The 27,300-nt window shown below is 36.1% G+C and overlaps 2 protein-coding genes across 2 annotated transcripts in view; both read right to left on the bottom strand.

Annotated features, from left to right (window-relative positions):
- The window catches only part of LOC117325946, a 231,364-nt gene that overhangs the window by 121,108 nt on the left and 82,956 nt on the right, over nucleotides 1-27,300 (bottom strand). Inside the window, exon 2 of the mRNA XM_033882476.1 lies at nucleotides 5,124-5,463. The gene's annotated coding sequence lies outside the window, so the exon portion shown is untranslated. The remainder of the gene's footprint in view (nucleotides 1-5,123; nucleotides 5,464-27,300) is intronic.
- Nucleotides 12,213-12,953, bottom strand: LOC117326517 (cytochrome c oxidase subunit 3-like). Its single transcript, XM_033883273.1, has one exon. The coding sequence runs from the start codon at nucleotides 12,951-12,953 to the stop codon at nucleotides 12,213-12,215; it is 741 nt and encodes a 246-aa protein (XP_033739164.1).

The following is a 27,300-nucleotide window of genomic DNA, read 5'->3' as shown; positions in this document are numbered from 1 at the left end:
CTGATATATGGAACAAACACTTCTTTGTTAAATTAAAAAGGGGCACCATGAGAGAACAAAAAAGGTTTGGCGCGAGCAAAAGTTCAACTTGATTAATTCAAATGATTATTTCCTTTATATATTATTTAGGCCATGCTGCTTGTGCGGCTGTGAAGTAGACACAAATTCAATTATGTGTTCACGCTGTATGACAAATATAATTAACCTCTGTTGATAAACCACGGTGGAAAATAACTTGAATATGTTAAACAATAATTAATTTATGTAAAAACCAAGTTACGTTGATTATATTCCCAAATTGCTCTGAATAATTCACACAAACTCACAAAACGGCCGTGCGACAGATCTGACCGTATTTTTTGCTATACATATATGTAACATGTAGCTTCACCGTAATATACCCGTGGCTTACAGTTTCTGTGTATATGACCGATGGGACAGTAAAAATCCAAACAATACAAAACCGGAAATACGTCCAGACATACGCGGGAATATATACAGTGTATATATTTTCACGTTTAATTTAGTTTCCTTTTAGTTATATTGATGACAATAGTTTTCAGAAAGACATATATGTCTTATATTGAATACTCTATTGTGTTTGCTATTATATTTCGTCTAGACCTTTTTTGTATACATATCTATATATATAATGCGATTTGTCTGTAATATGTTGGTCCCTCCTTCACAAATATAAACTCTTCAGATCGATGAAATTTGATAACACTTGTAAGAGGGGATGATGTGGTATGGTTGGTAATAGGGGATGATGTGGTATGGTTGGTAAGAGGGGATGATGTGGTATGGTTGGTAAGGTAAGAGGGGACGATGTGGTATGGTTGGTAAGAGAGGATGATGTGGTATGGTTGGTAAGAGGGGATGCTGTGGTATGGTTGGTAAGAGGGGATGATGTGGTATGGTTGGTAAGAGGGATGATGTGGTATGGTTGGTAAGAGGGATGATGTGGTATGGTTGGTAAGAGGGATGATGTGGTATGGTTGGTAAGAGGGGATGATGTGGTATGGTTGGTAAGGTAAGAGGGGACGATGTGGTATGGTTGGTAAGAGGGGATGATGTGGTATGGTTGGTAAGAGGGGACGATGTGGTATGGTTGGTAAGAGGGGATGATGTGGTATGGTTGGTAAGAGGGGATGATGTGGTATGGTTGGTAAGAGGGATGATGTGGTATGGTTGGTAAGGTAAGAGGGGACGATGTGGTATGGTTGGTAAGAGAGGATGATGTGGTATGGTTGGTAAGAGGGCGTGATGTGGTATGGTTGGTAAGAGGGGATGATGTGGTATGGTTGGTAAGAGGGGATGATGTGGTATGGTTGGTAAGGTAAGAGGGGACGATGTGGTATGGTTGGTAAGAGAGGATGATGTGGTATGGTTGGTAAGAGGGCGTGATGTGGTATGGTTGGTAAGAGGGGACGATGTGGTATGGTTGGTAAGAGAGGATGATGTGGTATGGTTGGTAAGAGGGCGTGATGTGGTATGGTTGGTAAGAGGGGACGATGTGGTATGGTTGGTAAGAGGGGATGATGTGGTATGGTTGGTAAGAGGGATGATGTGGTATGGTTGGTAAGAGGGGATGATGTGGTATGGTTGGTAAGAGGGGATGATGTGGTATGGTTGGTAAGAGGGGACGATGTGGTATGGTTGGTAAGAGGGATGATGTGGTATGGTTGGTAAGAGAGGATGATGTGGTATGGTTGGTAAGAGGGATGATGTGGTATGGTTGGTAAGAGAGGATGATGTGGTATGGTTGGTAAGAGGGCGTGATGTGGTATGGTTGGTAAGAGGGGACGATGTGGTATGGTTGGTAAGAGAGGATGATGTGGTATGGTTGGTAAGAGGGATGATGTGGTATGGTTGGTAAGGTAAGAGGGATGATGTGGTATGGTTGGTAAGGTAAGAGGGGATGATGTGGTATGGTTGGTAAGGTAAGAGGGGATGATGTGGTATGGTTGGTAAGAGGGGATGATGTGGTATGGTTGGTAAGAGGGGATGATGTGGTATGGTTGGTAAGAGGGATGATGTGGTATGGTTGGTAAGAGGGATGATGTGGTATGGTTGGTAAGAGAGGATGATGTGGTATGGTTGGTAAGAGGGACGATGTGGTATGGTTGGTAAGAGGGATGATGTGGTATGGTTGGTAAGAGGGGATGATGTGGTATGGTTGGTAAGAGGGATGATGTGGTATGGTTGGTAAGAGGGGATGATGTGGTATGGTTGGTAAGGTAAGAGGGGACGATGTGGTATGGTTGGTAAGAGGGGACGATGTGGTATGGTTGGTAAGAGGGGATGATGTGGTATGGTTGGTAAGAGGGATGATGTGGTATGGTTGGTAAGAGGGGACGATGTGGTATGGTTGGTAAGAGGGGATGATGTGGTATGGTTGGTAAGAGGGGATGATGTGGTATGGTTGGTAAGAGGGATGATGTGGTATGGTTGGTAAGAGGGGATGATGTGGTATGGTTGGTACTGAACAAGGCGTCTCAGTGTAATTTTCACGATGCCAGAATATATTAAAAACTTGGTTTTAGACAAAAACTCATGCAATGTGGATGGCAGGAAATACCAAATGTAAAGCGATGGTTTTGATGTAAAGGAATGGTTAATTAGTATGAAATGATAGCCAGTCCTCGAAACATATGGTGCCAACAGTGTCCTTTGTTATAATGTCCGCCTGTCAATCCGTTGTCCGCTGAATTGATTAAATCCAGAATACGAGGCATAGATAGTTACATCAGAAAAACCTTAGTTTGCTAGCGTACCATAGCTACGACATCAGAGATATTTTCAGGGGGGAGGGCTGGATACGTCACACCCAAATACCCTAAATCTCACGACATACGCACTAATACCCTAAATCTCACGATACACGCACTAATATCCGAGATCTCACGAAACACGCACTAATATCCGAGATCTCACGACACACGCACTAATATCCGAGATCTCACGAAACACGAACTAATATCCGAGATCTCACAACACACGCACTAATATCCGAGATCTCACGAAACACGCACTAATATCCGAGATCTCACGACACACGCACTAATATCCGAGATCTCACGAAACACGCACTAATATCCGAGATCTCACGACACACGCACAAATATCCGAAATCTCACGAAACACACACACTTATATCCTAATTCTCACGACACACGCACTAATACCCTAATTCTCACGACACACGCACTAATACCCTAAATCTCACGACACACGCACTAATATCCTAGATCTCACGAAACACGCACTAATATCCTAGACCTCACGACACACACACACACTAATATCATAATTCTCACGACACATGCACTAATACCCTGATTCTCACGACACACACACTAATTCCCTAATTCTCACGACACACGCACTAATATCCGAGATCTCATGAAACACGCACTGATATCATAATTCTCACGACACACGCACTAATACCCTAATTCTCACGACACACGCACAAATTCCCTAATTCTCACGACACACGCACTAATATCCTAGATCTCACGACACACGCACTAATATTCTAGATCTCACGACACACGCACTGATATCCTAGATTTCACGACACACGCACTAATACCCTAATGCTCACGACACACGCACTTATATTCTAATCCTCACGACACATGCACTAATACCCTAATTCTTACGACACACGCACTTATATCCTAGATCTCACTACACAAGCACTAATATCCTAGATCTCACGACACACGCACTAATACCCTCATTCTCACGACACACGCACTAATATCCTAGATATCACGACATGCGCACTTACACTCTCGATTTCACGACATGCGCAGTTATACCCTAGATATCATGACACACGCACTAATATCCTAGATCTCACGACACACACACACTAATATCCTAGATTTCACAGCACACGCACTAATATCCTAGATATCACGACACACACACACTAATATCCTAGATTTCACGGCACACGCACTAATATCCTAGATATCACGACACACACACTCTAATATCCTAGATTTCACGGCACACGCACTAATATCCTAGATATCACGACACACACACTAATATCCTAGATCTCACGACACACGCACTCATATCCTTGATATCACGACACACACACTAATATCCTAGATATCACGACACACACACTAATATCCTAGATTTCACGGCACACGCACTAATATCCTAGATATCACGACACACACACTAATATCCTAGATTTCACGACACACGCACTAATATCCTAGATCTCACGACACACACACTAATATCCTAGACCTCACGACACACGCACTCATATCCTTGATATCACGACACACACACTAATATCCTAGACCTCACGACACACGCACTAATATCCTAGATTTCACGACATATGCACTTATATACTAGATATCACGACACACAATACCCTAGATCTCACGACACGGGCGCTAATACATTCGATAGCAAGATACGCGCGCTAATTATTACCCTCGATATCACGATACGTGCGCTAATTATTACTCTCAATATCACGATACGCGCGCTAATTATTACCCTCGATATCACGATATGCACTCTAATACATTTGATATTACGATACGCGCGCTAATTATTACCCTCGATATCACGATTCGAGCTCTAATACTCTAGATAAATAATGTACACACTAATACCCTACATTTAAAGATACCCACATTTCCCCCTAAATCGTACGATACAAGCGCTAATATAATATCCCAGATCTCATGATACACATATGTATTTAATGATATCCTCTCATGCCTTTGCTTTAACACTTTAGTCACATCTCGTGAAAATGTCAAAGAGGTTCGAAATGTCTTCGTTTGGGTAAAATTTGGATAAGTCTTCAATTCGTCATTAATTAGAAAAAACACGTGTAATCACACGTGCTATTCTTCTTTCAAATGGCATTACGTTGGCAATATGAAAAGACAATAAATTGATATACAGTACTCATAAATATTCCAAAGCCTAGGTATGCATCAGCTGAGCCAAGCAATTAACATCACTGTACATATAATGAAGGCAAAAGTTTCAAATGAAAATAAAAATATAGATATATATATAATTTGAGTATTACAAATAAACTAATCGTAATAAAATCTAAGTTTACTTACGTTTTAGGCAGACATTCAAACGGGAAACTATCACGTGCGTTGGCACACATTCTTAGTGACATCCATATAAGGTATTAAATGACCACAAAACCAAGTAATCCACGTCTTAGGAGAAATTCCGAATCCACACATCGCACATATAAAGGATGTGTATTGGGATTAGCGTTATGTACATTGGCACTCAATCATAGAATGAAGGACACAGCATGAGAAGAAGTGAGCCGCGGGTGTGTTATATGTCTGAGGTTGCGGAGGCTGAATCCAGGATCTTGCAGTTGTGATGAAGCAGGTACACGTTACACGTTACAAGTCTGAGCTGTGTGTACAAGTGGCGACAGACCTGAAAGACGGGAAATAGTGTCATGGAAACTGACCTTTGATACCAATCAGTTAATTCTGTTAACTATGTTTATTTACACGTATGTATACACATTATGTAGGCTTACCTTTGTACTGGTTAATATATCATGTACGGTATCCACCCAAGTTCAGAATCTGTATATATACTTTGAGATTATTAATACATGTATACTAATATAAGCTACAGTGATCCGTAGTACATTTGTATAGCTTCATCAATATCCTAACGTAAGCAAATACCTTCACTTATAATTTCCATAGGAAATCATTACAGGGTATAAGAAATGTTACATAACTAAGATTTTTTTCCCGTTTGATCCAATAATGCTTTCCTATAGGAAATTTTAAGTCAAGGGAACTTCCTTAAGTAAGGATATTCAGTAATTTATTGAAGATATTAGATATTGATGAAACTAGAGCCTGATCGTTTAAGTGAAAACGTTACGAAAATAATATGGAAATGCTATACATTAAAAACAAAACAGCGAACATGTACGAATATGTATAATTTTGGTACATTACTCTAGAACGACTCTTCACAACAACGTTCTGTCACACGAGATTTATATATAACTTTATCAGATGACGTGTACGTTATTCACATAAATACCATAATTACCATAAACTACCATAACTAGTTTCAAAAGTTCATATAAATAACTCAAAACCTGCATTCAAACGCTCTGGGAATACCAAATATACGGAGTAATACTCAAACAATACCCAAAAGTTTATTGAGATATAGAGAAATACAAATGGGTATAGAGAAATACAAAAACTGTACACACACGTTCATAGAAATACCAAATCTATATTCAATTTCTTTTCAAAAATACTAAATCTACACTCAAGATGTTTATAGAGAAATACCAAATCTATACTTAAACATTATATTGACATACCACAACTATACTTAGATGTTTATAAAGAAATACCAAAACAACACTCAAATGTTTATAGAGGAAAAGCAAAACTGTGCTCAAATGTTTATAGTGAAATACCAAATCAACACTCAATTGTTTAAAGAAAAATATCAAAACTATGCTCAAATGTTTATAGAGGAATAGCAAAACTATACTCAAATGCTTAAAAAGAAATAGCAAAACTATGCTTAAACATTTATAGAGAAATATCAAATCTTTACTTCAATGTTTATAGAGAAATAGTAAAACTATACTCAAATGTTTATAGAAAAATGGCAAAACTATACTAAATGTTAACAGGTAAAATACCAAAATCGGCATTAATTCAGCATACGTCAAATATTGGATAAATAGCATAACCTGTTTTAAAATTCAGATTAATACCATTACATAAGTGTACCCTCAAACTTCCAGAGAAATAGCAGAATGAGAAACTGCACATACAAGATACAGATGTATTACACAGATGTAAGATTCACTAGAGGTTAGAGAAACCATTCGATTTATTCGGCACAAAAATGCCCAAGGAAAGATATTGAACACAGCTTGTTTCCGGTGATGAGATCCTATACACAATGTCCGATAATAGTAAGATAAGAAATAGCGCGAGACTTGTAAGGACACGTGCTTGAGTTCCATTTCTCTTCCACTTCCACTTCCGGTACAATCAGAAAATTGTATCTGGGGATTACGATACGAGAACTGGCGCAGGATGACGGGGTTTTTGACAGGGATATATGCGTGCCCTACATTGATAAGTGTAACGTTCATATAAACTTGGTTTGATGTACATTCCATTGTTATCATACAATGTAAATAGCCAAAGAAGACAATGACAACAGCGAATACCGATATAGTAACGGAACCGTATTTCTATCTCAGAATCAATAACACGAGGACAAGACATGAACAAATAATCTGCAGTAGACTGGCCACCATGGTTTTGTTAAGAATTTATCAGGTAAATTATAATACTAGATTATCTCCCCTTAGTTTGATACCTGGAAATCAGACATATCCTGAAGACCAAAATCATACAGGTAAATTCTATCTATGATTTTAATATTCTAAAGAGCCAGACTAACTCAATATTTGCGGGAAATCGAACCCCGGCCTCCTAGGTGAAATGCAAGTGATACCTCCCGACCACCCATTGTATCCTAGCTACCTTATATCGTACTAGTGTTCTTTCCACCACTGGTATGAAGAAGAGGTAAATATTTTCTAAGGCTTCGTGTAAGTTGGTCAAACTTGTGACACATCAACATAACTACATGACAATGCTTATTATCATATTAATTAGAAACGACCTATAGCCCGCGAGGAATGCTAATTGGCACGCTTTACTAACAAATGTGGCTATTCACATATGATAGCATATCCCATATTTTAATACGGTATTTAAATTCAATGATATTAATGATGAGTAGGACCGCCACCAATGTATACAGCTTTGTAGAATTGACATAAATACGCATACGTTCTTATGCACTGCCGTTTTAATCCTTTAAGGCGTATTAAAAAATGATACAATGTGTGCACGATAATCATCTACATGCAAATTGAGATCATCCGTTTAAAGCTACTGGTAACACATGGCAGTTTAATTAATATTTAAAATAATTACTTAACTCAATAACTGCCGTTTTTCAATGTAATAAAGGTTTTAGTAAACAACACTGGAATGATTATAGCCTACACAGTGTATGTTGGTTAATTAAATTCTTCCAGTTGGGGTACCATATAGTTTTCTATCTTCAACACAATTGGTTTTTGAGTGAAATGAACAAGACACTTCCTCTTTTCAATTGCAGACGTAAATTGGTTTCTTCCTTTCGAGAAAGATGAAAGAATAATTGTTCCGAATGAAATCGATGTTGAAGCCTAATTCACACTGTCACGGGCTGGATCCCTTCAATTTTGGCTCGAATACAGCTGGCAAGGGTTTAATGTGTCACTAGGATTCAAATACTGAAATACGGCTAATTCTGTTACCACGTGAGCATCAATCCCATCACCAAGAGGGGGGCCGCGGTAGCCGAGTTGCTAAGGCGTCCCGACACTTTATCACTAGCCCTCAACCTCTGGGTTGCGAGTTCGAAACCTACGTGGGGCAGTTGCCAGGTACTGACCGTAGGCCGGTGGTTTTTCTCCGGGTACTCCGGCTCTTCTCCACCTCCAAAACCTGGCACGTCCTTAAATAACCCTGGTTGTTAATAGGAGGTTCAACTTCAACAAAATAAACTAAACCATCACAATCCTCTTCATCGTCATGGCCATCATATTTCTCTTGTATATAATATGTTTAGTTCTATAAGTAGAATTTAGGATTAGTACGAATTTGACAGCTCTAATATGTAGAGAACATTTTTAGTAGTACAGCACTCCATCAAACAAAAATAAGGAACTCAGTCTAACAAAGGAACGGGACAATGAGAATATTTAAACAGTGACATCACAACCGTGCGATACGGCAAATTGCGGACATTGAAAACGATCAGTGTGCCATTGATATAGAAATCTAGCCTCCTACATTGTTGTAAATGGCCCTGTCACTCCTAAAGTCGATTTGGTATGCCGGTTTATCGGTAGTGTGTTACATGACCTTAAAAAGACCGAAAAACCTATAAACATTAGAATAGAATCAAAGTACATCTAAACTGTAACACATTTTCTGGTGTAAGATACTACCGTGTCCACAAGCAGTACAGTATGGCAGCACTATGTACGCACCAATTTGCGACCTTTTCATCTGTGTGCACTACCCGTTCTTCGCAACGGGAATCGTACAACAATAAACATGTCAGGCCCAACTGAAACACGTGTTCAGGCATATGTCAATGTAAAATGCGCTCTCAAAGGGTATTTTATTATTTATTTTTGTAGTATTGTTAATTATTATTTTGTGAGGCGTCTCTCGTGGGTCCACTACACAAACATTTCCCAGTAATATATCGACGTCAGCCGAGTTCACGCTGAAGCCACGCACGTATACGAATACTGATGTTGTAAACTCGATGCATAATTTGCACTACAGCATTACAATTACCAATACCCAAAAGGGCACAGACATCTGGAACATACGAACACATGCATTACCGTAAAAAGAGCAGAGTGTTTTTCATATTGTCATCTTTCCCGTATGTCAGAATTTCTGTAAGAAAGGCGGTGTTTGTAACATCCGTACGAAGGGACATTTAGTGAGGCATCGCAGCATTGCAGGCGCCAATTGTCGCCGCCACTGTTTCCGTGATTGCATTTCCTGGCGTAACGTTCTAGGTCGCTCTATCATTTTTACAGGGATAAATACGTTAACTCTTTGTATGCTGGCTTACAACAAAGTTAGAATTTATTTCCTATCGCTAATGGATCTCATTCAATGCTTGGTTAAAAATTAATTAGATTAATTTTGATTAACACCTTTTATTTCTAGACAAAATGTTATTGTTCCCTGACTCTCCAGATGAACGGAACCGGTTATACATACGGAGCCACGTGAACTTTTATTTTTAAAGACACGAGTACCGAAAATGACATACAGTAATGATATTTTAACCTATCTTATGTGAACTGTGGGTATTTGTTAAGCAATATAAAGTACTCATCGTGCGGTCGTAGATCATTGAACTGAATTTATAAATAACATTTTGAACAAGAGGAATTTGGCCTTGAACTTCCAATGCTACATTGAAGAACAAGTAACATTAAATAATGTTAACTTCATCAATGCTATGCGACCAATATAATGCCTCAATACTAAGTAACAAATAAACTACCCTAATACTAAATATATGCGACCAATGAACTGACACAATACTAAGCAACCAATGAGCTGCTTCAATACTAAGTAACCAATGAACTGCCTCAATACTAAATATTTCAATTTCTACTCAAGTTGGACTCACTGAAACTACCAAACTTAATCCGTTCCATTTGCTCATGAATTTGACCAGATTAACACTGATCAGTGCGTATGAATACAAGGTTAAAATCCTTCCGTGGAACGATTTCATTTTTTCTATATATTGTTGGTATAAACATGGAATAATTATTAAAATTATCAAATTTATAATGTATTCTTGTATTCTATGAAAGACCAGATATGCTAGATACTTCTATTTTGACAAAATAATGCTATTTTCAATCCTAAAATTGCGGACTATTTTACTCGACCGACTAGACATGCACAATCCGGAACTCCTCGGGCTTTTCCGCATTTGGACTTGCACAAGCTTCGAGACATTAATATCTAGCCGTCTTTTTTATTCGAAAAAAAAAACAAACAATTGAAATATAAGGATTGAATCTTGATTTGGTCGATTTCATGGGGTCATGAATTGAGTTCCTCTTGAGACAAATTCAACATGAACTGCTTCGCAGTTCATTAAATTTGTCTCAAGAGCAACTCAATTCATGACCCCATGAAATCGACCAAATCAAGATTCAATCCTTAAATATAAGCGACCGATGAACCACTTCATTACTTAAAAACCAATGAACAGCATCAATACTAGTGACCAAGGAAATGTCTCAATAATAAGCAACCAATAAACTGTCTCATTGATAATAAGCTTATGAACAGTCTCAATATTAACCGGCCAATGAACTGCCTTGATACTAAGCAACCAATGGACTGCCTTATGATAACTGACTTATGCACTACCTCACCACGCCCAACAAATCAACGTCATATGATAAGGGATCAATGCCTTGTTTTTATAACAACTCAAGAAGACTTATGTAATAATGAGCTTGAGATCCATGTCCTATCAACCTGTCACAGGACTGCTCCATGACATCTACAATATAGCAGCCGGAGATGATTAAATAACACAATAAGTTAATGTCGTAGAATATGTACAATATTTATGTCATGAAAAACCAATCGCGCACAAACACACATGCATCATTCTGCACGTGTGATTTTTTGTTCGTGTTGTCGTTAAAAGCAGGAACAAGAAACTCGGTAATCGTTTTATATAATTAGAAATAGTGAGGAGAATTCCTTAGGCTCTTATTCCAGTGCCTGGTACCAGACTCTCGATACTATCATCATATACCGATCTTCAATTACTTTGGGATTTTACAAAGAAAGCATTTATTAAAGAACGATGGTGGGCTCTTGATAGATAAAGAAGTCACGGCCATCTCAAGGCAGAGAAACCGTTTCAGACCTTAATGGAGGTAGGCGCATTGTCAGTTCCCTATTTTTCAATTGTAAATTATCTATATATACCATGAAGTATTTAACTAATCAATAAAATCATGGCAGTTCGAAGTCAGGACAATTAGTGGCACGTATCAAAGATGACGAAATCATACCTTTAATCGAAATCAAATATGATGGAAACAATTTTATAAAGATAGTATACGCTGACAAGACTTGTGATTGAATTTTCTGGAGACGTAGTCGCTAGATAGGACTGTGTAACCGCAGATACATAGATGGATGATGAAAACGTCTGTATGATGGAACAGTGTCACGAAGGGCAATGCTCGATACATAATCAGGCGATACACAGGCTTTCATGATTTGCTAATAAGGGAAAATGGAAAAAAAAACTTAAGCAACGTCAGCTGAAAAAAATATTTTCCTGCGCTCGAGAAAAATCGATACCGTGATAATTGAGGTTATACAAAACTTAAAATACACTGATACACCGAAAAATAAACACTGAAACAAAAACCAGATACTAGATCAAAGTTAAAAGCTGAGGCACCGTCAAACAGTATAAAAAAACAACATCGACTTAGAGTAAAAACATCAGGATGAAACCACTAAGGCAGTGTAAAACAGCAAAACCACTCATTGGGAAAAGTCAAACACTAGGACAAAGCCAAACACTAGGACAAAACCTAACACTCGGACAAAGTCAAACACTAGGGAAAAGGTAAACACTAAAAAAGGGCCAAACACCAGGACAAAACCAAACACTAGGACAAAGCCAAACATTAGGACAAAGCCAAACACTAGGACAAAGCCAAACACTAGGACAAAGCCAAACACTAGGGCAAAACAAAACACTAGGGCAAGGCCAAACACTGGGACAAAGCCATACACTAGGGCAAAGCCAAACACTGGGACAAAGTCAAACATATGGGCGAAGGTAAACACTAATACAAAGTCAAACATTAGGACCAAGCCAAACATTAGGACCAAGCCAAACACTAGGGAAAAGCCAAACACTAGGACAAAGCCAAACACTAGGACAAAGCCAAACACTAGGACAAAGTCAAACACATGGGCGAAGGTAAACACTAAGACAAAGCCAAACACTAGGGCAAAACAAAACAACAAGACAAAGCCAAACACTAGGACAAAGCCAAAAACTAGGACAAAGCCAAACACTAGGACAAAGTCAAACACATGGGTGAAGGTAAACACTAAGACAAAGCCAAACACTAGGACAAAACAAAACACTAGGACAAAGTCAAACACTAGGACAAAGCCAAACACTGGGACAAAGCCAAACACTAGGACAAAGCCAAACACTAGGACAAAGCCAAACACTAGGACAAAGCCAAACACTGGGACAAAGCCAAACATTAGGACCAAGCCAAACACTAGGACAAAGCCAAACACTAGGGCAAAGCCAAACACTAGGGCAAAACAAAACACAAGGATAAAGGCAAACACTAGACAAACGTAAAAAATAGGACAAAGTCAAACACATGGGCGAAGGTAAACACTAGGACAAAGCCAAACACTAGGACAAAGTCAAACACATGGGCGAAGGTAAATACTAAGACAAAGCCAAACACTAGGGCAAAACAAAACAACAAGACAAAGCCAAACACTAGGACAAACTCAAACACATGGGCAAAGGTACACACTAGACAAACAAAACACGAGGACCAAGCTAAACGCAAGGGCAAAGGCAAGCACTAGGAAAAACCTAAACTCTAGGACAAAGCCCAATAAAAGATCAAAGCCAATCAAAAGAGCAAAGCCAAACACAAGGGCAAAAGTAAACACTAGGAATAAGCGAAATTCTAGGACAAAGCCAAACAACAGGACAAAGCCAAAACAAAAGGTCAAAGCCAAAACACAAGGGCAAAGTCAAAACACAAGGGAAAAGCCAAACACTTAGACAAAGCAAAACAACAGGACAAAGCCAAACACAAGGGCAAAGCAAAATACTAGACAAACCAAAACCGAGGAAAAAGCTAAACTCTAGGACAAAGCCTAGAATCACAAGGGCAAAGCCCAACAACAGGACAAAGGCAAACACAAGGGAAAAGGGAAACACTAGCGCACAGCCACATTTTAGGACAAAGCCAAACACCAGGACATAGCCAATTACAAGAGCAAAGCCAAACACAAGGCCAAAAGTTACCACTAGGAATAAGCCAAACACTAGGACAAAGCCAAACAACAGGACAAAGTCAAAACAAAAGGTCAAAGCCAAAACACTAGGACAAAGGAAAACAATAGGACAAAAAAGTAAACACTAGGGAAAAGCCAATTATTAGTATATTTATAAATAATATTTTGGAAATTAATCTGATTCTTTTTTATACAGCTTAGTTGTAAGGTGTTCTAATGTTGTAAGTAAAGATCAAGGTTAGCGTCTGAATTTGAAGAGTTTGTAGTGTCCTTGATTTCAAGTTCTAATGGGTATGTCCTTTATACAACTTTTTTTTTATTATTATTATTTAAGGATATCACATCATGAATATATATCTATGTATAGATTAAATTGGAGGACTTTACAAGGTGTCTGTTATCTTATCCGATAAATTCTTCAAAATAATCATAATAAGTTAGTATTTTTTTGGAATATCTTGTCACCAAATTCAACAATGATTTTTCCAATCAGAAATTCAATCATTATCACGATTTCATCTTCGGTGTATTTGCTTTTGGCCCAAAGGTTTTATACCTTTGCTCTGTACTTATAACGCCGTTCACTTTTCTTGAAAAATAAATCTTCCATCACAATAGTACAAAGGTGTTCCCTTAGTTTGGAATGGGGGATGGTATTTTCAAAAATGAAAAAAAAAAGAAAAAAAATGAAAAAAATGAAAAAATTACTCCACTTCTCGCGTTTACTATATCCAAATGCGACTTCATGCCTTTAGTTAGACGCATACATAAAGTTGAATAACTACGATTCGGCAATAAACCATATAGGAAATCTCATGAAGTTAAGGAATCCAACATAAACGAGGCAGTCCGCATCCTTTCCTCCTACTATTCGCTATTTTGAAAGATCGCGATAATGAAGAATAATTGGTAACTACTCTTTCTATTAAGTAATCGTAGGTAACAGGATTAAAATTGTATATGACAGGGCATATTTTATCTAGGACAGTGCAGACGTAGTATCTCATGCACTAGAGATTTGATATCACATGGTAAATATTGTATATCCCATTTTTGAGGTTAGTAGTGGTCCGGTTTAGTAAACATAAATTGTATTTAGCTATTGCCCTCCTAGAATTTTTATCAATTCGGTACATTAGTTTATATAGTATATGTTTGGTAATGCTTCGCTTATCTCCGGTTGCTAGCATAGATATAGTGAATGAGGTACTTCATGTCGGTAATACGAATTACAATACAGAAACCATGCAATAGTATTATAATGTATATATTTACATCTCAGTACACAAAAAGTGTATAACATTGTATAAAACTGCATCTAGGATATCGATTATGGATCTTTGATGAAGCCAATACATTGGCTGTTATAAAACATTTGTATATATTTGCCAGTAATTTAATGATTGCCTTGCATAAATAAAAAAATAATTTTGAATTTGAATGACCCAAACAAAATGCCTCATAAAAAATAAATAGATAAATAATTCTTTGATCTTCTCTTATCAATTTAGAGCAAAAAAAAAATATGTCATATGTTATAAATATGCAACGATTACTTCATTGTGCAAACTATATATTGCATTGTAAGTGATGTTTATCTCCTCGTTAAACAAGTAGTATATCAATAGTGTATATAAATTACGAATTAGTATATGAAAATAATCCCGGCATACAAACAGTACATTTATGACTTTGCTACTGTTAACGCAGTATACTAACAGTATATTACGTTGCGAGTTATCTTAGTATACAAACACTAAAGTACACTATGATACGGTGCTAGTTATCTTAGTATACAAACACTATAGTACGGTGCTAGTTATCTCAGTATACAAACACTATAGTACGGTGCTAGTTATCTCAGTAAACAAACACTATAGTACGGTGCTAGTTATCTCAGTATACAAACACTATAGTACGGTGCTAGTTATCTCAGTATACAAACACTATAGTACGGTGCTAGTTATCTCAGTATACAAACACTATAGTACGGTGCTAGTTATCTTAGTAAACAAACACTGTAGTACGGTGCTAGTTATCTTAGTAAACAAACACTATAGTACGGTGCTAGCTACCTCGCTATATAAGCGATATATCTCGTTTTTACAATTATCTCCGTATACAAAAAGTGTATTACGTTGCTAGTTATCTCAGTATACAAAGAGTATATTACATTGTTACAATTATGTGTGTATACAGATAGCATATCGCGTTACTGTATATTAGGTTGCTAGTTATCTCTGTATACAAACAGTATATAACGTTGCTACACTTATCTCTGTATACAAACAGTGTATTACGTTCCTAGCTACCTCAGTATACAAACAATGCATTACGTTCCTAGCTACCTCAGTTTACAAACAATGCATTACGTTCCTAGCTACCTCAGTATACAAACAATGCATTACGTTCCTAGATACCTCAGTATACAAACAATGCATTACGTTCCTAGCTACCTCAGTATACAATCAATGCATTACGTTCCTAGCTACCTCAGTATACAAACAATGCATTACGTTCCTAGCTACCTCAGTATACAAACAATGCATTACGTTCCTAGCTACCTCAGTATACAAGCAATGCATTACGTTCCTAGCTACCTCAGTATACAAACAATGCATTACGATCCTAGCTACCTCAGTATACAGACAATGCATTACGTTCCTAGCTACCTCAGTATACTTGCAGTATATCACGTTGTTACAATTATCTCTGTATACAAACAGTTTATTACGTTGCTACAGTAATATTGATATATATGTAGTACATACCTTTTGTTGACGCTATGATTTCTTCTGCTGATATTCCTTAAAGACTGAAATGACCAAATAGTCTACAGTACTACCTGTACACACACCATCACATTAACAAATAATCCAAAACTACCTGTACGCACACCATCACATTAACAAATAATCCAAAACTATGTACGTAGGCTTTAGCCTGCTAATCATCTTCAGAGAAGTAAGCCGACGGCCATTAATGAGGTTCTATGATAATGTTACCGTTGTACCTGTTTCATTACAAGCGTTCTGCAAGTAGAACAGCTCTGTATTACGGGCGATATTGTCAACGCTAATAAATATGGCAATATACAATGAATTATTAAAACAAAAAACTTGGTTGAATGCACATACAGCGATGATGTAGTTTTAAGGTAGTTGGGAATGCATTCAGTGTCGATGAATGTTCATTAAAAACACATGTTTTATTAATAAGGCTGCTTTGTAATCTTCAGAACCAAACTACATAGCTCCGCTTACTGCACTAGTGAAGCATGTCAATCGATAAAGATGGACATCAATAACGATCATATATACAACAAAATAGGTAGCCTGATTATGTGTATATCAAATATTGATAAAGTTATCGGATCACCATACATGTACCTAACATCAGGGCCCAGCTTAAAAAAGGTTATTAGACTAAAATAGTTTAACAACAATTTTGAAATTCCGATGAAATCATTTTTGGAAATACTAACTTGACAAAATTTTATGAAACAACAGGTATAAACCTCACCAGTCTCTTTCTGCCTTTTTATTCTAAGAAAAGCACACACTCAGGTTTTTGAAGTAAAGGAGAAACAAATTTTTGAATAATCAAGTGATTAGGCTAATCACCTTTCGAACAACTGGGCCATGTCTGGCACATATAGATACATTATGAATAAAGATATGCTATTGCATGTCTTGTCCAAACCTTTCGGCACCGCATGTCTAATAACAACAACAAATAGTACCAACATAATAACCAAACCATAATTAAATCTCAAAATTAATCAAACAAATTATAAACAGAAATATAAATTTGTATGAAGATTCCTTAAAAAGTTCAAAGATAATAAGACCAGGTGTTCCTGAAGAGTAAGCGTCTTTTGCTTCATCGATAACACCATATACATCTAGGTCAAATCGAGGACACCCGTCATACAAATCTAGGTCAAATCGAGGACACCCGCCATACAAATCTAGGTCGAATCGAGGACAGGCGCAATACAAATCTAGGTCAAATCCGGGTAAAATCACAAATATCAAAAGAGAGTTAGGGTGGTGAAAACAGAACCTCTAGGCATATCAATAAGAATCAAATACGTCTGACTTCATACCACAAAAGTAAATTGAATATTTACAAATGGGATTATGATGTCATAATCTTCATCGACCAACACCTCTAGAAACCTTGTTTAGTTAATTCCGTAATCATAAGACATCTGTCACAGATTATAAGAACAACCCCGTGAATCAACTGGGATATGTAAACACCGTATGTAAGGGAGAATTCGCTGCATCCTCTACAGCAAAATGTCTATTCGGATGATTAAGGTTTGAGAAGTCGTGATTTTGCATTTGGCGTTTATGTAAGTTATCATTTGGGTAAGTCGTATACATGTATATTGCTAACCAAAAACTACCGTAAGTGCGTTCACAAGTTACTTTTGATTTGTTAATAGGACGATAAACATTCCCAGCATTTTGTGGTTTGGCGTTCATGTTTACATAAACGATTAGAGGTGATTTTGTGTTCATGGGGCATTATGACGAGAACGAAGGAAATAAAGTAAATGTTTAAAAATCCACGTAAATCTGTACTAAACTGTAAAAATTTGAGCTAACAAGGAATTAACAAAAAAATGTATAAGCAATTTCCGTTATCATTAATATCGAACTGAATGCCGAAATGGTTAGTTTTACTGTGAAATGAAAAATCTAAAAATAAAGCGACACGCTCACTAAAGATTAGTATTTTGTGACGTGTTATAGCAGAATTTAAGCAATATTACCATCTTTAGAGAGAGATTACTCCTTTCAAAAAGATAACAGGAAATTACATAAAGTTTAAAACGTAATTGACATCTAAATTTTAATCCGACGCTTGAATCACAATTACGGAAATTACAAGTCAATCCGTCATCTGTGATTATTGTTTCCAATTTGACCAATTATTGGCGTTTTACCATATCTGTGATACTGGTGTATTAAATTCAGGAACAATGATTGCCTATGAGACCATTGGTACCAAACAATATATTTTTCTTGTTTTAAATCGCAAGGCGGATGTCTATATAAACAGGCCTTTGATTTTAAGATTCTACTGTCTAAAATATGTCTTAAAATACAGTAATCCAATAAGATCCAATTGCGTATAATATGCATTGAATAACAATGTCGCATTGTTCATATCATGCCTTGACATAAGTCTTACTGTTTAATGTATGCCTAAAATAAGGTCTCACTCTGTTAAATATGCCTTCTGGTTGAAGAGTATGTCGTTAAAGGGGTTTCCACAAACAGTAATATGTTTTCGTTATGGTTCTACAGTCTACAATAGACAATCAATCGGAATATACATGTATGTGTATATTATGCATTCATTTAGGTCCCACTGTGTTATATGGCTTCAGCTAGTTCCAATCGCTACCAGTAAGGTACCATGCTTTAAATACCAATGTTCGCTGTCCATAATATGTGTTGAATTTCTTCGTTCCATTGCGTATAAAAATCTTCAAACGGTCCCCTCTTTCCAAAATATATCATTTCATGATGCATTACAGTGTTCATATAATATATTTTTGATTAGGCCACACCATGCATTGGCAAATAAATAGCTTCAGTTGTCGATTGGTTGTTGAACAATATAACAACCCACTATGTATGATATTCATTTAGTAATATCTCTACAATGTATGTAACCATTTCGCCAACTATGTGTCACTGTGTATAACACGCTTCCATGTAGGTTCCCCAATATATAATATACTTTGGTTAAAAAGGCTTTTGATTGTTTTGCTAAAAATCCTTAAACGAATCTCACCTCGAGCCAGCACAAATAAATGTACCTTACACACATATCTGATATCCTTATTACACTCACAAGTCAACACAAATATCTAGCATCCTTAATACACTAATGAGTTAATACATAAATCTAACATCCTTAATAAAGTAATGAGTCAACACAAATCTAACATTCTAATAGAGTAAATACATAAATTTAGCATCCTTAATAAAGGAATGAGTCAACACAAATCTTACATCCTTAATACAGTAATGAGTAAATACATACATCTAACATCCTTAATACAGTAATGAGTAAATACATAAATCTAATATCCTTAATACAGTAATGAGTCAATACATAAATCTAACATCCTTAATAAAGTAATGAGTAAATACATAAATTTAATATCCTTAACACACTAATGAGTAAATACATAAATCTAGCATCCGTAATACAGTAATGAGTCAACACAAATCTTACATTCTAATAGAGTAAATACATAAATCTAGCATCCTTAATAAAGTAATGAGTAAATACATAAATCTAGCATCCTTAATACAGTAATGAGTAAATACATCAATCTAACATCCTTAATAAAGTAATGAGTCAATACATAAATCTAACATCCTTAATAAAGTAATGAGTCAACACAATTCTAACATCCGTAATAAAGTAATGAGTAAATACATAAATCTAGCATCCTTAATACACTAATGAGTCAAAACATACACTAATGAGTCAACACATAAATCTAGCATCCTTAATAAAGAAATGAGTCAATATATAAATCTAGCATACTTAATACACTAATGAGTCAAAACATACACTAATTAGTCAATACATAGACTCTGCAGGCTTATTGCAATCACGAGTCAATACACAGACCTAGCAGCCTTTATCCACGGATAAACAACCTTAATGCATTCATGAGTCTCGACACAGAACCAATATCGCTACACTCATCTCGAGACAGCATACAGACCTTCTACCATTAATAAAACTTACAGATACATCTGAATTATTGATCCAATAATTCAACATACTTGAGCTTCAGAATTGTAAATCATAGAATGATCAATTTAATTTAATACCACAAACATTTCACAGCTCGTGAATTAATTAGTTCAGCCAATTTGAATTAATGTTTATGATTCCCTGCGATTCGATGAAATGTTGTAATAATATTTCAGAAAAAAAACATGAAATATATTCTGTGAAATAAATGAGAAAAGAATATCTTTTCCTATTTTGCGTATTTCCGATATTTCCCCATACAGTATAATGAGAATTGTGCATACAGAAATGTGTGAGGAAAAGATCAAAAATCATCGATATCTTTAAGAAGCAATGGTTTAATTTCAAAATCAATTAAACAAGGGCAAACTATTTTTAAAAATAGGAATTTGCATGGAGATTCGAAAAAAAGTACAGGGAGAATAAGACCAAGTGCACCGCAAGAATATGCAAGAATATGCAAGAATATGCTTCATCGACGACACCCTTCATATAAATCTAGGTCAAATCTGCGTTTAGTCACTATTTCAAATAAGAGTTAGGATTGTGACAACGAAAATACCAGACATATCAACAAGCAACTCACACTAACATGTGCGAATTTCATATGTGTGTTGCTCATATGACGTCACTTTCGATTAAAAATTGGATTTCCCTTAATTTGCTAATTCTAAAGTTTTTGTATGGGTGTTACTTTTAAACCATATTTTTCAAAAAAAATCTTTGTTTTCCAATATTTCTAATGTTATTTCAGTAATTTAATTTTGGTTTTGTATCCATATAACACTACTTCTTTAAAGACATGTAATATTTCCAAATTAGACCATAACGTCGATCTTAAAAGTGTAATATGTCTTCTTTTAAAACCATGTCACTGAAATCGTGATAATGGACACAAGTCAATGGGCATAGAATCAACTAGGACATGTAAAATCAGTAGGTAGGGGATGCTTTAGCTTACAAGATATTTGACACTGTGGGAAATATCAAGGGAAAATAGTTTTCAAATTAATTTATCAATTTACCCAATTAACTACATTTCTTACAAGTAAGAATTATGCCTACTACCCCCTCCTCCCCCCTAATGTCTAGCTTGACCCTGCATGACGTTTGACCTTCAGTTGAGTGTTCGCCCATGTGAGGAAAGCTTTGGGTTTTGTTGCCTGGTGTTCGGAATGAGTCCTACGTTACCACAAGACGATAAACACGAACATACCGCTACCTCCCAGAATCCGCACACTCACCACAAACATGTACCTCACTCACAGGGGAGACCGTCCTTAAATGACCATAGCTGTTGATCGGACGTTTAAAAATACAAAACATAACCAGACAAAACTTTCAGACAGAGATGCAAATTTGCACATTTAATTTATAAGCTACGGATTTCCCCTCGAATTTATGGTGTTGCTTGATTTCATCTTGACCATAATTATCATTAAGATAATCAATTCGAAATCAGGGTTCCGTTTTGTTCAATAAAGACAATAAAGTCGAAGAATGAAGATTTGTGTTCATTGTTTGCATGGCATTTTTTTCTTTAGATCAGGTTCGATACAAAAGCACGTACATCGACTTCGAATTAAATAAAACAATTTAATTACTAACATATCTTTCCATTTTGTAATTTGGAAAATGCGACACATTGTGCAGAGGGACAATTCGGAAGATGAAATGGATTGTTGCAAAGACCAATTTCGTAAGGATCTTAAACAAACGAAATAATTTAAATCTAATTTTCCTCGGGCGCATCAAATTAAAAGAACGCACTACTGTATAAGCATATACCAGAAGAAGTTCTGTGAAGATTTGATTGTCAACTCCAGATGTAGCTATTACTGATATCGATGTTTTTCTGGTTGTTAAGGCACAGAAAGCCTAGTTATAGCCACTAGGTTTTGTCCCAGTCTCCATGTCCATCTTAGTTCCAGCACCTTGCTTGTAATATCATACTGTTAGTTTCACGTCATGCATTTCAGAAAACAGGGACATATTCAAAGTTCGTTTACCAAGATTGTAAACCTAAAACATCTTTATTGTCTGCCTTTTGGCGTTTTAGAAACTAACGGAGTATCCGTTAACTGAGTTCTGGTTTTCTCTGCTGCTCTTCACGCCACTTGATCCAAGGCAGACAAGCTGTCTTAGATAGGAGCGTGTTTATTGGGCAGAAGAGACATCGAACAGTGAAGTGGGGGTGTCATTGTTTAGAGCGTGTTTGCAACCGAATCTATTTGATTTTTTTCTACACCTGTAGTATTCCACTTTACATGCTAGGAAATGACGTGTTCTTCTGTATGTTAAATAACATATTATCGACACTCCATCTCCCGGTCGGAACCCTGTTACAGTTGTAACAGTATGCTGGAGTGATGCCAGGCGAGGTACTCAGTAATATCAAGCGTAATGGAGACTATGTTGTCGCGTCATTTAAATGCTTTTACGGAGGAAGTTTACATTAATATAAGAACATTGTATTTAAGACAATATTCCAACTACAAACTAGTGGTACACGTTAGGGTGGACTGTTCAAATTGGTAGTTATTTATTTTTGGTATGTTTGTTTGTTTGTTGGTACTTCCATTTGTAGTTTATTGCGGTGGACCAGGAGACGTCCCAATCAACTATTGTAAAATGTAAATGTTTTATGAACACGTATCGATTATCAAAGGTCACGTGAGCGATATAGACATCATGGCGCACTCGTTTTTTAAATGCCGTATAATTTCCTTTTACACAAGTATAGCAGTTCAACGACATTGTATTGAAACTGGACTCACTAGGTTACTACACTCTATATTTGTTATATATTTTTACTTTAATTTAAAAGTAGGCACACACTTACGACATGTAGGTTTGGTACAGATTTCCATACAATGATATCATTGATATAAATTGTCGAGCTCGGTACGGTACCCATTGTCGTTTCACATGCTACTGGTGACAAAAACTACTACCACTTCTTAATTACAACATATTTAATTTAAATATCAGACTGCGTGATTTTACTGTAGGAACACAATAACAAGTTAAAACCTCAGTTCAAATAAAATCACTCATTTGCAATATTTCATAATTGAATTTGTTGGTTTGGATAACCGAGAATTAAACAATTAATTTTATTCTATATCAAAAATATCGTATATAATGAGAACAGTGAAAGGTCAGCTAGACCCAAAAACACGTGATATCACAGCTCGCGCTGAGCTCATAATTTACTGTTTGTACAAGACAACATCATTTATGACACTTTTCACATCATCCAAGGTTTACGATGTGATAATAAAACGATATTGGTCACAACAGAAGTGCCTCACAACATTGTCATACAAAGAATGCCTGTTTTTATTGTTCTTTTCCTGCATATGCTTCTCTTTGGCCGTATTTTTTATATTCTAGAGAAGATCTTGGATAACTTTATCAATATGTTTGGGGATTACAAGAGAGTACCTTACCAATATATTACTCAAATACCTTCTAATGAATGTATCAATTCGATTTGTAGTTTTGCTATAATTCTCTCATCGATCGTGCAAGCAGAGGGTCCTTAAAAGCGGGCTTTACCTTGTATTTGCCGTTTCCAATTCTTCATGTTATACAACATCCCTACAACCTTTACAACAGCTCAATAAAGACTTCACGCTTAATATATTTTGATGGTTTATCCATAAAATTTTCTAAATTACATCACTCAAGTATATAGCTTTTCTATTATATAGTATATATCAGTTCGAAATACCTCGGAAGCATCTGAATCAAATGGATTCTTCCTCGAAACCAGTATACATTACAAGCGTGTCTCTGGCGCTCTATGATGTCAATTAATGATATTGATCTCGTCAGTGCATTCTCTCATGTATACCCAATTAATATGATAGTATCGCTCATTAGGCTGTATTTTATCGTGACCTTTACACACTCTCTCAGTGTTTTCCTTATTACACCTATTTATTTAATTAGCGCCGAATAATCTTATATTATTGTGTGTCTGTCTACAGTATATAAATTCACGAGTACCCTTGTGGATAAAGAACACAATAGACACAGAATAGGACACAGAATAATAGGCATTATATTGTCCCTGTTTGGCAAAATATTATTTAAGGTCAAGGTGAAGAAAGGAATAGTTTATTTTGAAAATATATGACAAACTATGTGTAGATTACCCGTGTATCCCGCTACAGACTGTGTTCCTTTGCTTTCATCAACGTGCTTTCAATTAATAAAAAGAAGATGAAATAAACAGAAATAATAAGGATAACAGGTTCTCATAAAGCGTATGCCTGGCAATGTCAATCGTATGGATTGCTTGTTTTGTTTTGTTTTTGTCGATTTTACAATGTATATATATATATATATATATATGTACATGCATATCATACTTAAGGAACGTTCACGGTCATGCCTCCAGAGCCTGTTGAATCCTCATTATATGACGCCACCTTTATATTTAGATAGTGTGTTAGCAGCAAATCCCCAATTGATAGAGCAAAACTTTAAAGATTTAGATTTATATGAAATCCGTAACAATAACGCAATAAAAAGTTCCTGCTTCAACATTTTGATGTTTAATCATTGAAAGTTTTCAAAATTGTATCACGCATGTTTATAGCCTTTCTACCGTCGTAAGCGTCTAAATGATATAGATTCGTCCTCTATTTCAATCATATTTATTACAAGCGTATCGCTGAAAGTTTTTGTTGTTAATTGACAGATGTAATTGATCTTGTTTGTGGATTAACATCTCGTTAGCGCCTTCTCTCATGTATAAACAATCAATGTGATAGTATCACACATTAAGGAGTATTTATATACCGACCTTTATACGCTCTCTCCGTATTGACCTTATTACGTACATACATTCCTCAAATTAACACTGAAAATCTCATTTTATTGTGTTATCATATGTCAATATATATATATGATGGAATACTGCCATTATAAAGCTACAAAAAAGCATTAAGTCAAATGGTCATGCGATTGTCCATATACTATTCATCGAGGCCAAATATAGATTATCTAGTTATGTTAGTTTTATTCGAAATGTCATAGTATGTCAAATATGTATTGACAATAATGTGAATGTACCCTATCACCCTCGGTTTCCTAGTTTGTTAGACAAATGTACAGGTCGATTCTATACTCTTCCTTCATATGTTAACTTAAATAAATTATCTGGTAGCATCAGAGTGTTGCTCCTTTGGGGCAGGAGAGGTGGGGCCCATTTGGAATAGGATGTCATGATGCATCATACTTTTAAAACTCATTAAAATACAGCAATTATTTAAAATCCTTCTTCTATAAGACTGACAGGATTAGCAGGACCATGTTTTACTTGAGCCATTGTTCAGACAGAAAGCTCAAAATGTAGAAATATTTTTAATGTATTTTTTTTTATGAGAGCATATTGTCATGATTGTTGAAATATCCAGTTGAGTGGTGCAGGCCATCTGCGCCTCTTGTTACATAGTAGAAAATATATATTGATTGTATTTCTTTGTTTGTAAAAAAATGAAGTTAATGGGTTTTTTTTTGTTTTCTATATTGCATTTCATCAATTCTTGGATGAATTGATTTGTTAAATTAACATTTTGCCAAAATAAGTATTTGGCCTGCAAAATAATCGATGTGGATGATTATTTCTCTCCCGTCAAACATAAAATATCCAACACAATGTTGTCAAGATGTTTTTGTACTGTTGCCATGACGTCAATGTACTCTTGCCAACACGTGATATCTGTCATACCCTAGGGTTTTGCTGAGAAATCACACCCTAGGGATGACAAAACCTTTCGAACAAGTCAAACTGGAGAGACAAACATGTGAATGATGGGAGAAAATGGTATTAAATTGGCTGAGCAACGTCCATATAACTCCCTTCTTCTTGTGAGAATTGTAATGATGCTAAAACCTGCAGCATTTCTTTCAATGTATCTACTTTCTCTTTCAACATACATTAGTTTTTCAACAAAACATATACAGGAGGAACATAGTGTTATTGGTTTCTGCATCGGGTGTTAATTAAATGCCGAAAAGCGGTATTGATATGTATTGTGCATTATTTCTGTACCCTTTTCATACTTATATTCAAAATGTCATAAACATAGCAATTCTACAAAAACAGGGACTTTACAAAATGCGAAACCCAACGTGTAAACGAAATCATATCTGTGACGAAAAATCGATAAAAGGAGAACAGGAGCAGTAAAGAATACCGACATAATAACCTTTTTTTACTTATCATCGATAAAACAGGGCCAAAATGTCAACATAAAATACAGATTTGTACTGATATTCTTGAAAAAGTACAAGAAGAATAAAACTAGGTATTCTGCTTCTTCGGCGACACCCACATTTCCAATCAAATCTGTGTTGTGTCACATACTCAAAATGAGTGTCAGGGTGGTGAAAAGAGAACCACTGAACAAATCAACAAGCATCGAGAATGGCAAACAGCATACCACAATAATTATGTCATTGAGATCATGCTGTCGGCCATACCGAGCCCCCATGGACATGTATAGAGGAGCAGGGATGTTACTATCTAGAAATAGAAAAGTAACAAAAGAAAGACTGTTCGTGCTGGTTACTGTATAAGTAAAGACTCCTGTAAGCTGCGGATGTTGAAGAGTCTGTTATGTCCTTGATTTCACGTTCTACATGGCATATTTGATCGACATGGTCAATAAAGTTTTTTTTTTTTTTGTTACTTAAGAAAGACAAGACACTTATATATATACCTAAGTGTGGAATTGAAATACTTGCAAGGTCACTG

This window comes from Pecten maximus, chromosome 4 (genome assembly GCF_902652985.1).
Source record: "Pecten maximus chromosome 4, xPecMax1.1, whole genome shotgun sequence".
In the NCBI taxonomy this organism is placed as follows: Eukaryota; Metazoa; Mollusca; class Bivalvia; order Pectinida; family Pectinidae; genus Pecten; species Pecten maximus.
This window is presented reverse-complemented; position numbering and strand designations above follow the sequence as displayed.